The sequence below is a fragment of the Thamnophis elegans genome, chromosome Z (genome assembly GCF_009769535.1).
Source record: "Thamnophis elegans isolate rThaEle1 chromosome Z, rThaEle1.pri, whole genome shotgun sequence".
NCBI classification, from domain to species: Eukaryota; Metazoa; Chordata; class Lepidosauria; order Squamata; family Colubridae; genus Thamnophis; species Thamnophis elegans.
Window position 1 is genome coordinate 46,040,369 of NC_045558.1, and position 13,668 is coordinate 46,054,036.

Consider the following 13,668-nt stretch of genomic DNA (forward strand, 5'->3'; position numbering starts at 1 on the left):
ATCCCTCCAAGATGGAGTGGCTGTGGTTTCCTTCATCCCGATTTGTGCATCTTGTTCCATCTTTGATGATAGGGGGAGAAATTTTAGCCCCCTCAGAGAGGGCCCACAATCAGGGTGTCCTCCTGGATACACGGCCGTGACCAGGGGGGCCTTTTACCAGGTTTGCCTGGTACGACAGTTGCGCCCCTTCCTGGATCAGGATGCTCTGTGCACAGTCACTCATACCCTCCTCCTTTCTCACCTGGACTACTGTAATGCTCTCTACATGGGAATGCCCTTGAAGAGCACCCGGAGGCTTCAACTGGTCCAGAATGTGGCTGCGTGGGTTATCATGGGGGCACCTAGGTGCTCCCATGTCACACCCCTTTTAGGCGGCCTGCACTGGTTGCCAGTTGTCTTCTGGGTGCGATTCAAGGTACTAATTATGACCTTTAAAGCGCTCCATGGCTTAGGCCCAGGGTACCTGCGAGACCACCTACTGCCACCGGTAGCCTCCCATCGTCCAGTGTGATCTCACAGAGTTGGCCTCCTCAGGGTGCCGTCGGCCAGACAGTGTCGGCTAGCGACCCCCAGGGGGAGAGCCTTCTCTGTGGGAGCGCCTTCCCTCTGGAATGAGCTGCCACCGGAGCTTTGTATAATCCCCGACCTCCGGTCCTTCCGACGCGCCCTAAAAAGTTGGCTTTTCCAGCAAGCCAGCCTGGCCTGAACAAAACAAAATAAATTATTGATCATTGTTAATTTTAATTTGAATTTTTTAAAAAAATGTTGCCAATTCTAATTGGGTTTGTTTGGGATATTCTATTTAATTTTTTTTAACTTTTGTATTATGTGTTTCTTTTAATGTTGTATGCCGCCCTGAGTCCTTGGGAGAAGTGCGGCATATAAATCTAATAAATCTAACCTAACCTAATGGGTTCCATTTCACTGTGGGTTCCCCAGGCCCACTGGTAGAACCAGGTCTTCAGTGTTTTCAGAAGAGTATTAGAGTGTGGGCCATTCTAATCTCTGGGAGAATGATGTTCCAGAGAGAGGGAGCCACCATGGAGAAGGCCCTTCTTCTGGGTCCCATCAGGTGTATCTCCCTTGGGGATGGGACCCACAATATTCCCTGCCTCCCCACTTTGATGGGTTGGGTAGATGTGACCGGCAAGAGAAAGTCCCTTAGATACATTTTGCACACTCTTTAATCATTTCTATTAATTCAGTGGCCAAATTGCTGTAGGACTGGAAGTAGACATCTTACATCTTTAGTCAATTTCTTCTTATCAGAAATAAAAGGGTAAAGGCTGAATATATTCAGTTCCACTCTTCAATAGTGTCAGCATATGACTGGAACCAACAAAAAGCAAATTCCAATCAAGAAAAGTAATTGACCCTACATTATTATTATCTGTAAAACAGTAGGAAATATTTTTATTTCATTAATTTTTCTATAAATTTCAATATCATCTTGTTTCCTTGGCTTCAGTGATAAAACTATTAAATTTCTTCATCCTCCTACATATGTTAAGCTCTTTCATTAAATGACTTAGAATTATGCACGGTGGATATATCTTTCTGCCTGACAGAACTCTAGCAATTCTTTTTCTTGGATTATCACTCCCTCCAATAAAAATGTGGGAAGAGTGGGTGTAAATTATGGCCAGTGGAAACAAGAGATAAATATTAAGCATGTTTATAGATGATCAAAAGATTAAAAATGAGCAAGAAAACCCATCAATAACATAACTTAATAGGTTTTATGTATTCTGCCACCATCACCTTCAGAAAAATAATAATAATGGCACTGACAAAATCACCACCAAGCCATTGCAAAAGACAGCTGTATACAAAACAGCTCATATTTTGTGATGATATCTTTAACACCATCAAACATCTACATCTATCTATCCTTGGGAAGGAATTGATAGGTAGACAAAATCCAGTCTGAATATCTAACTGATTGTATGATAAACCATAATAAAGCCTGTTCAATAAAATAGAGCCCTATTGCACTTCAAATATGTCTAAAGGAATAAAATTATTCTGGAGACACTTTTCTTGATGGTAGTGGATAATGTTATAGATCATGGTGTCAGTAATGTCACTTTTAATCAGGGATGATAATGAGGTCATAGCTGGTATGATGTCCCTTTCAGCTGTAGTCTTTTCATTCTTTTTATTTCATTCATTCATTCATTATTTTTCAAACTTGCAAGTTTTGCTATGAATAAGAATCAGAACCATATACAATTTATTCAAATGTGTTCTTATCTTGTCATATTCATCAGGTCCCCAGGCCATTTCAGAGACAATATTGAGTACTACCTAACTATTTGACTTTTAGAAAAATTGTTTTTCTATTTCCACCTTTTGCCTTGGATATAATCTGGTACATTTCATTGACCACTGTATAGTTCACATGAGTTGGCTTCTATGGACTATGGACTTCAGTTGGCTTTATGGACTATGATAAGCCAAGCTCCTACTTACCATTTTAAACTTATCCCATTGTTAACATTTATATCCTCCCCAAGCCCATACTAAGAAGAATGACTGCTAGAGATTTTTTTTCTCCTGATGCAAAGGGAGAAAAAGAGAGCTGGGGAATCCAATAATCCCTTCTCCTTAAAATGCTCTATAAATAAAGACAGAATCATTTGACTGCATAATAGCTGTGGCAAAATAGGGATTTCCAGTGATACTAGTGCATTTTCTAGCAACATTGCTTTCCTCTGGCTTAATGTAGGTTGTATTTTACCTCTTCCTTGAGGAAGAGACTTATGTTGGTCCAGAATACAACAAATGTATATCAAAGATATGCTCTGACTTTTTTTCAATGTATTTTTTTTCATACTGATTGTGGGAACTATATAATTATCTGATTTAAGACTCTTTCAAGTTAAAATGCTAAAGACTAATGCAAATCAAGTCATGTACTAATTAGTGCAGGAATCTGTTCAACTATCCTACCTCATGAATCCAGAAAGTGTTTGTGACCTAGTGATAACTTCATTTCTTTATGGTCCTTGCTTGTCTGATTTCTATGGAACTTCATGTAGCTTTATTGAATTTTTTTAAATCATCTTCATGCTTTTCATTGTCAGACTGTTCATGCCTGTGTTGCTCCAGTATTGGGTTATAGCAAGTTTAGATTCAGAATTCTCTACTTGATGCATGCACTCTCTTAGTGCTTTTATTTCATACTTCATAAACTATCAAATGCAGTTAGTTATAAGCTTTCAAAAAGTGTGAGCTGCAGAGGGAAAGCAAGATAAAATTATTCTAAGAAGATATGAATGCTAACTCTACAAGCTTGAGTCCAGAGATATCATGTGGCATTATCTATCAGTACAATAACTATGTTTTGTTACGAAAAAGACTTAAGACTACGCACTTGTATAAATTTACAATTCTGTTTATCCAGTTTTTAAAAAAAGCCTCACATAACAATTTACCACAAATATATTGTTGATGTTTCAAATCAATGAATTCTGCTACTGTGAAAGAAAGAATGTAGGAATTTTAAGTTTTGCCATGCCATACAAATAATTCTAAAAGAGATTTTTGAATTCTAAGCATTTCGGTTTTTCTGTCTGACTGTATGTTCAAGCATTAGCATTTTCAATCTTTATATACAGTCAAAAGTAGAGTACCCAGGAAGGAAAAGCTCTGAAAGATTTGTTCAAAATAGGTCAGAATATTATGCTTCCAATATAAGATATGCAGAAGCTAGGCCTCCAAAACACAAAAGGAACTGTTCCAGAAAATCAAATTGTTCTTCATGACTTTCACATTCAATTTGTTTTGTGAACCAAAAATCCTTGTAATATTTTTTCTCATGCCTTTTCTTTGTTAAATATATAGAAAGGCTAACTTCTATACTCAAATGCTGATTTCTCTGTTAGCGTAAGCATTCAAACTCTAGCTGAGGAGCTTTCCCTATCTTCATGTGACAAATGTACAGAATAGTAAATTTTATCCAGGCTCGCTGATTTTGTAACAATGATTAAAATGAATCTTTTGATGGCATCATAAGAGCTTTCTGTCTAATTGTGATTGCTCTGGTTCTGATACTTTTTCAACATATGTTTGAAATGTAAGAGCTAATTGCCCTTTAAACCTTTTGAGCAAGTACACAGGGCTGATCTGTGTGATTTGCAATCCATTATGTAGCTTAGCTGATCCCTGAAAGTCACATGCTTCAGATGAAACTACATTTCATTTCCATCTGCCTGTACACTGGAAAATAACCAGGATGATTGTTAAGTTATAACCATACTCAATTTGATTGCCGCCCAATGTACAACAACAAAAAATTTCTCACTTCGGATTTAATTTCTATCTATTCCAATTCCATTTCTCTAATGTTTTCTTTTAGAAATGAAGTCTTTTTGCTTTTCTTTCAGAATGAAGTCCAAAGAAGAGTCATATTATCTAGAACAGAAAATATGGAATAGTATATTTATTTTATTATGCTGTTTGGGGTAAAGAAATATTTGGAATTAAGTATTTGGTAACAATGAAGTAGAAGTATGCACGTTTCTATTTGACTTTACTTTTCAATACTTTTCATTGGTAAATAAAATAAAACAAGCTAATATAAAAGGGTTGAAAGATAATCTAGGTAGAGTTTGATAGAAAATAGAAAAGCCTTAGAAGTATATAATATTAATAATTCTAATGGGTTATGTACTCTACACAGCAGTTTTTTCAATGTTTTTAGCATGATACGGATGGACATATTTCTTTTCATAACCCTTTTTTCAATAATGTTGTTATGCTGCAACAGGTTGGTTAGGTATTTTGAAAATCCTATCTGCTCAATTGTATGTATGTATGTATGTATGTATGTATGTATGTATGTATGTATCTAGCCAATTATTTATTTGGCTGACCATCTCACAAAAAGTTATGCAGGTAGACTACAATAGCAGCCACCAACCTTTTGGCACAAGGGACTAGTTCCATGCAGAAAGGTTTTTCAGCAGACCAAAGGGGTGTGGTTTAGCATACAATGCAGTGGTGGGATTCAATTTTTTTTATTACTGGTTCTGTGGGTGTGGCTTGGTGGGCATCGCATGGCTTGGTGGGCATGGCTTGGTGGGCATGGCAGGGGAAGGATACTATAAAATCTCCATTTCCTCCCCACCCTAGGGGAAGTTTACTGCAAAATCCCCATTTCCTCTCAATCAGGTGGGACTCAGGAGGCAGAGAATAGATGGGGGTGGGGCAGTCGGAGGTGGTATTTGCCAGTTATCCAGAACCTGCTGAATACCACCTCTGATACAACATGCATCCCACAGATGGGGCTTCATTTGTTTGCATGGTCTGGTTCCTGGCATGCCATAGCCCAGTGCTATTCCATGATCCAAGAGTTAGGAACCCCTGGCCTACAACAATAAGTAGAACAATACATATATAAATAAAATCACTATTAAAAATAAAATAGTAACTATTTTAAAAATAATACAAACATATCACTTACTAACTTTAGAGTTATACTTTTTTTCAAAATCACATCAAATTCATGTGCATTCTGTTTAATTTACTTCTCATTCTGTAATTTAAAGCACACTAATATATAAATAAGATCAACAAGGAAGAAATCATGGTCTTCTTTGATATTACCTCAATTGACATTGACCAGGCTAAACAAACTGTTATATATGCAAATGTTCCCTGTTACCAGCTCTCTGATTGGCTGGTCATTTGACAGTTGCTTTGGGCTCGAGTATAAATACCCTGGCAGTTGCAGGGACATTTTGAATCGCTGTCATCTCGCAATAAACATCTACTCTCTGATTCCATGGCTCCTGCGTCTTTCCCCTCACAAACTTATATAACACAAACCATACACTATCTTCTCAGTAAACACCATACCACAAAGGTAATGTCACCACAGAGCATTCACTGTACACAGAAATCATCATGAAACTTCTTGATCTATGTCTCAACATATCCTTCAGATTCAATGGGAAAATCTATACGCAAGTACAAGGTACTCCAATGGGCTCATCCATATCAGGCCTAATAGCAGAAGCAATCATGCAACTACTTGAATCCATAGCTGTATTCACATCCAACCAAAATTCTGGACATGCTACATCAATGACATCTTCATCATCATCAAACACTCCCAAATAGAAGAAATACATTATCTATTCAATAACATATTCCCTGGGATCAAATTTACAAGTGAAGTGGAAACAGACAATAGATTTCCATTCTTGACATCAACATATGGAGATTAGGCAACAGAGAACTGGAAACCCCATCTATTGCAAACCTATGCACATAGACTACATCCTCAGCTTTGCAAACAACCACCCCACTGCATACAAAGGAAGCTGTGTCTACAGAAGGGCCAGGACACACTGCAGCACCAAAACACTAAGAAAAGTGGAAGATAAACGGTAGCTTGACATCTTTCTCTGTAAAAAACTTCATCTTCTAACACATAGCACCCAAACCATCACACAGCCAACCACCATGCAAAAACTAAACCTACCATACACAAAGGGGGTGTCAGAAATGATAGTCAGAATTCTCCAACCTCTAGGAATAACAATATCCCACAAACCCACTGCCACACTCTGCCAGGAATTATCCAGAACCAAAGAAAAGATACAGAAGGATGAAAGAAACAACATAATCTACAAAATAAACTGTAACAATTGCAACCAATTCTATGTTGGACAAACATCACGTTAATTAAAAAAAATAGGATCCACGAACACTGGCAGGCTGTCAAGCGTCACAATCCGTAGTCCTCTATCTCTACTCATACCAGTACCAAACATTACCAGTTCAATTGGAGTAACACAAAAATCATCACCTACACTACCACCCAGAACACTCATGAGTTCACTGAAGCCTGGCACTCCACAGGCAATTCCATCAACAGACACATTGACCTACAACCAGCCTACAAACCCCTCAGAATCCAAATCAACCACCCAGCTAATCAAAGATAGCGGCCCTCAACCAACCCATGCAAGCCCCCCAACCAGCACTTCACCTCCCAATGACCCTCACCTGATGTAACATCCCCATCACAAGACCCATCATAAGACTCCCACTGATGACTTCCACATGACCCATCACAAGACTTATTGACCATATGAAGCCTTTATAAACAGAAGAACACTGACAATGACATTCCCTAAAGTCTGCGGAAGATGTTACCTAGCCTACTAATGAAGCATTCAGAAACCAACCATAACCTTGGAGAATGAACCTGCACTTTTATCCTACACCTGAGCTACAGATATTCACCACTATTGCAAAAATAAACACCACATATTTGCAATTACTTAATTATATAGTCTTTCCAAATCCATACAGTAGCGCATGCGATTTTCTTTGATAGATCATGTCAGAGCAGGTTACTTAGTTTTTTAGCCAGCAGTTTTGAGCTGAAATTTGTGTAATTGAGTTTGAAGTGTGTAATCTGAGATACAATCACATTCTAACTGATATATCATTCAGGAAGTGCAAATGAGGTTAAATCATTTTAAAGTAATTGATTAAACAATATTTTGTCTTTTATATATACTATGACAATTTTGCTTCCTTTTCCCTAGGTTGGCTTCATGAACTAGGAAAACGTTTGGAATCTCCATATTTTGGCAATAACACATCAGGAGGCCCATCACTCAGAAGTGCCTATATTGCTGCCCTGTATTTTACACTTAGCAGCCTCACCAGTGTTGGGTTTGGCAATGTTTCAGCCAATACGGATGCTGAAAAGATTTTTTCCATTTGCACAATGCTGATTGGGGGTAAGTAAATGAGTTTAAAAATATATTAACATCATTTCATGATGTTTTCATTCAAAGGTGTAGATGAGCAAAAGTCATTTTGTTTTTCCAAAACACTATTTTTTTTAAAAAAAAAATCCAAATGGTAAACAGTTGATTCTAAACTAGGACCATTCATTAACACTGAAAGTAACATTACTTTTGCAGGGCAAATACTACCTTATCACTCTTTCAAGAGATATAGGTACATATGTAATATATTTTCTAAAATACTATAGCTAGGAGCATTCTAAAATGCTAGTTCATGTCATACATCTAACACCATATATTTGATTAATCCATAGCCTATACACAAGAAGCTTACACAATCCTATACATTTACAGGAATTGGAAATAAATTTCATAAATTAATCTTGACACCAAATGTATTGGATTTATATTTACTGAGAATTTGAAATGGAAGGTTACAATTCAAACAATTCCTGTCATTCTATGTGTTGCCAGTTATAATTTCAAATATATTTGCTATATTTGTTTCCTGTATGAAATCAGCATGTCCAGTAGTCTTTTAATAAACAGAAAGTAGATATGGATGTCAACACAGTAACAGAAGTATTAGTTTAGCTACTCTTTTAATTTCTATATAGCCGTGATGGCGAACCTATGGCACTCATGCTACAGGTGGCATGCAGAGCCCCCCCTGTGGGCATGCAAGCCGTTGCCCCAGCTCATCTCCACTACACATGTATACGTGTCTCCTACAAGCCACCTGATTTTCAGGTCTCTGCCACACATGTGTGAGACATGCACACATGTGTGGAATGTGAGACATCATGTGTGCATGCGTGGGAGCAGGGTGAAGTCCAGGGTGTACTGTGCATCCCCCCATACACCCCATTTTTGGTCCCAGGAGGCTGCAGGGAGGCTTGCTATGCATTAGGGGGGTTGTCCATGTGCATTGCATTATGGGTATGGGCATGAGCATGTGTGTTGATTCATGCATGTGTGCACTTTTGGCATGCAAGGACAAAATGGTTAGCCATGACTGGCTAACGGTTAAGACAGTCAGTCATCAACGTCTTTCAGTTAAGGGATAATAGTATACCCAAAAAATCATGCTTTCTTAGTAGCTTAGTAGCTATAAACTCAGTAGCTATAGACAGATTATTTAGCTTGACATTTGCCTTAAAGTTAATCCAAAAGTCTTCACCAAGAGCATATGCAGAACCAAAAAGTCTTGGAACAAACTATTAGGTAAGCTCCCTGTTGAAAGAGCGAGTGTGTTCAGAGAAGCATTGTGAGAGTGGTGTTGGAGAACACACAAACCAGCATACAGAGACATTGCAGTTTAAATAGGCTTTTACTTTCGTAGAAATAGAGGTATCAGAGTCCATCAAACAATCCAAGTCATACACGGTTAAGACAGTCAGTCATCAACGTCTTTCAGTTAAGGGATAATCCAAATAACATAGTCCATAATCATACAAACAGTCCGGTACACAAAGTTTGCTAGCAGTTGCAAAACTTACAATAGCTCAGGCTGATCACTATACAGCACTTCCAACAGCCAGCTTCCAAACACTCAGATCAGATCAGCATCTAACACTGATTCTGGCTCCATCTTATGGCCAATTGAGGAAACAGCAACCAATCACATTTACAGTATGATTTAAAGAAACAGGTACAGCATTGTTACATGATTTATATATTGCCAACCCAACCGTTAGATTATATTCCTAATACAAACAAACAAACAAATGCACACATTAAAAGAAGAAATGAAAACTCACATATTTGTGTGGATACAGTTTAATGGAGATAACATATGGTTTGGGGGAAAATTATGAAATAACATTCTTGTAATTTTATAAACAAGTAAAATAAATCATTTCTTTGCTTAGAAATATGTATGTGAAATTATTCATGATTAGACTTTATTGTTCAGTGGTTCCTGATATGCAGAACATGATGGATATTTTTTGTTAGGTTCTAGCTAGAATAGCTAGGATAAATCAGTGTTAAATTAAATATTTATCTTTTCTGAAATATTACGTAGATCATTTTATACATACATATTGGCAGCAAAGCAAAAATAAACATTTTCTGAACAATTATATATTTTTACTACATATGAAAATAATTGATCAACAGAGCAAGCATATACAAGTAGTCCTTGACTTATGACCACAGTTGGAAACAGAGCTCCCATTGCTAAATTATCCTATAAATAAGCAAATCTTGCTTTCCCATTGACTTTGCTTATCATAAGCTTGCTGGGAAGGTTCCAAACGGTGGTCACATGACTCCAGAATGTTGATAATACATCTCAATTGCCAAGCACTCAAATTTTAATCATATGACCATGTGAATGCTACAATGGTTGCAAGTGCAAGAACTGATCATAAGTCACTTTTTTCAGTGTAACTTTGAACAGTCTCTAAACAAATGGTTAAGGACACCTGTAGATAACATACTTCGTCCCATTTAAGTTAGTAATATGTTATATTCTACAATTTTTAAAAATAGATGTACATTATTTAATGTTGTAAGTCACTTCAAAATGAGAATGGTGGCAAATAAATTTATACATAAATAATAAAAATAAATATCTGTCCCTTATGTCCTATCTTCTTGTTGTCTTCATCATGATTAAGATAAACCTACTAATTGGGTGAGATGTGAGATCTATTGGATTGTTTTGTAACTTGCCCAGAATTTTTATAGATAGGGTAGCCGATAAATATTATGTGAGACAGTTTGGTGGATGAGAGTGTTTAAAGGCAAATCATTATATGAGAATTATATAATAATTGCGTAATAATATAATAATTATTCAAATAATTTACCAATGCCATAATAAGTACTGATAGACAATATCTATAAGTCTGTCTGGTGACAACCATTACAAAGAAGAATGGAAGGGGAAGGAGAAGGGAAAAGGAAAGGAAAATCAGTTGGTCTTAGTCAGAAAGAAAAAGTATAGGCTTATTATCAATAAAATGTATGTTAGAAAATATGAACTTCAGTTATGTATGCATTTTTAAAGGAATATAACTTTAATGCCTGAGTTGGTGATAGTTGCATATTATATTCTATGGAATGTTGTTAACAGAGGAACAAGATATGATTTTAGCTACATTCAGAGTATATGTGATCCAAGTGAAAAAATAAAAGTTAACTGAAAAACATACAGATCTAGAAAAAATACATGTAATAAAATGAATGCTTAAAAATGAAGATAAGGAAAAAAATATTATCTAATATGTTTAAAAAAAAAGTAAAAATGGTTGCCAATAAGGACATGTTGCTTCCTGATTTGTTATATGCAAGTGAGGAAGAAACTAAAATTAAGTTGAATGCAGTGGGAAGGGGATACCGAGAAAAGATACGATGGCATAAAACAAAACTCACTGCACCATATTGGTTAGTATCAGAAACAGAGGTGGTATTCAGCCAATTCTCTCCGGTTTGGGTGAACCGATAGCGGTGGCTGCAGGAGGCTCCGCCCACCCACCCCAACGTAATGCGCAAGCAGTGTGCATGTGCAGAAGGCAGTGTGCATGTACAGATGTGGCATGCACGCTCACATGTGCGGACTGGTAGGGAAGCTAAGTGAATCCCACCGCTGATCAGGAACAAGTGGGGGATGAATGACCATAAATTAATACAAAACTGAATGATCCATATGAAAGTGCATTTCATTGTATACAAACAATGATCCAGGATCTAATTTCAAAGCAAAAATATATGAAGGAATTATAAATAGGTTAAAAACTGGAAAATTGAAATGATGAGTTCAATAAAAACAGATAATTTTTAATACTAAAAGGTAATGTTTGATTGGAATATTGATCCAATGGAAGCAAAATGATTTGCAAGGATAAAAAGTTATGAAGCAGGATAGTTTGCAAGGAATAGAAAATTAGTGAATGTTGTAAAATTCAATTATATTTTCTTATTATGTGTTGTAATTTCTTTGGCTTAAATTTCTCACTGCCTTCTCCACTGCATACCAATATTTAGCTCAAAAGAAAGTAACACAGCAAAGTAATGTTCTGAATATACATTCTATATATGTAACTTTCCAATACTTTAGGTATTTTTAAATCTCCTCTGATAAGTTATTTATAAAATTCATAGACATATTTACGAATTTCTATTTTTCAGATTGCTTTCTTAGCAAATCATTAAATGGTATAACTCATCTGTAAAAAAATTCTGTGAAAATTCTGTGAAAATGAGAAAGGGACAGGGAGGGAAGGAAGGGAGGGAGGGAGAGAGAGAGAGAAAGAAAGAGAGAGAGAGAGAGAGAGAGAGAGAGAGAGAGAGAGAGAGAGAGAGAGAGAGAGAGAGAGAGAGAGAGAGAGAGAGAGAGAGATTCTACCATTTCTTATCAGTTGAGTTTTAGTTGGGTAATTTTTAGTTATGATCAGCTGAAGGGTGCATGGCCTCCCTTAGGGCCCTTTGATTAAAGCATTGCCTTCCAGCAACACAAAGATTTGCAATTTTAGAAAGATTCAGAAGTGTTGGTGTTTATAAGCTTTGGTCTCTAGGCCAGTGCCTACTTGGCCTTAGTCTAAAGTCTGGCCTGTTTCAATAATGTCGTTTACTCTATTAATATACTTTCTATATTCATAGCTTTAATGCACGCCTTGGTTTTTGGTAATGTGACTGCTATCATTCAGAGGATGTACTCCAGGTGGTCCCTTTATCACACAAGAACTAAGGATCTCAAAGATTTTATAAGGGTCCATCACCTGCCTCAGCAATTAAAGCAAAGAATGCTGGAATATTTCCAAACCACTTGGTCTGTCAATAATGGAATAGATTCCCATGAGGTAAAAGGTTTTTGCTTTATTATTTCAATTTTGGAAAAGATCTATTTAGTCATTTTGGTTGAATGTTATAAGCAGATATAATAAATAAATAAAACAGATATATAATTCCAAATTTGTCCCCCAAATTTGGCCGCTTCTCTTCTCATTGAAGAGCCCTTTCAATAAATCAGTAAATGCAACAAAATTTTATTTTAATAAATGTAAAAATAGGCAAGTTAGCGTAACAGGGTTAACTGTTCCGTGCATTAACCATTCAGCTACTGAATTAAAATATGTCTTCCCCCTCTGGACAGCTTCTTAAAGATTTTCCAGATGAGCTGCGCTCAGACATCACCATGCATTTGAACAAGGAGATTCTGCAACTCTCCCTTTTTGAGTGTGCCAGTCGGGGTTGCCTCAGGTCTTTGTCTTTGCATATCAAAACCTCCTTTTGTGCTCCTGGGGAGTACCTCCTCCGGCAGGGAGATGCCTTGCAAGCTATCTATCTTGTGTGCTCAGGTTCCATGGAAGTTCTAAAAGATAGCATGGTGCTGGCAATTCTAGGTAAGCTTTCCTCTGTGCTCATTATTGTGAAAAATGATAAAGGATTCAGTGTGCCTGTGAGAGAAATGAAGAGCTTTGTACTCAACTTAGAAGAAATCCCCTAATTGTCTGCACATTGACTACCATCAGCAGAGCAACAACACCTATAGTAACCATTGTTGGACCTTTCCATTTTACTGGTGACCCTTTCCATTCCATTCTAGTCCAGGGCCTTTCCCTTCTACTGGTTGCTAGCTATTTGAGTTGAAAGGGGAATCTTGGAAGTTGAAATGTATCATTCTCTTCCAACCAAGAATTATGCCCTGCTACATGGTGACTTCAGTCAGACAGTTGTGGCTACGATCTTCACTTTTTCTAATCTTCCCTTCCCCCAATCCCACGCTGAGATTATTGCAGCACTGCTGGTTTTAGATTGGATTAGTTTATGACTCTATATAAAACAGGATAATTCACTAGACAGATGTTTGGCCTGATATCGTTGTGTTTTACACCATGGCAATGCTGCAATGATCATATGGATTCTCTATGTGTCAGCACTGCTTTAG

General features: G+C 37.0%; 1 protein-coding gene across 1 annotated transcript in view; it reads left to right on the forward strand.

The window, feature by feature from the left end:
• Window positions 1–13,668, forward strand: part of KCNH8 (potassium voltage-gated channel subfamily H member 8) — a 215,977-nt gene that overhangs the window by 160,306 nt on the left and 42,003 nt on the right. Inside the window, exons 8-10 of the mRNA XM_032237738.1 lie at window positions 7,566–7,763; window positions 12,381–12,580; window positions 12,874–13,123. Coding sequence (XP_032093629.1) covers window positions 7,566–7,763; window positions 12,381–12,580; window positions 12,874–13,123 — 648 coding nt within the window. The remainder of the gene's footprint in view (window positions 1–7,565; window positions 7,764–12,380; window positions 12,581–12,873; window positions 13,124–13,668) is intronic.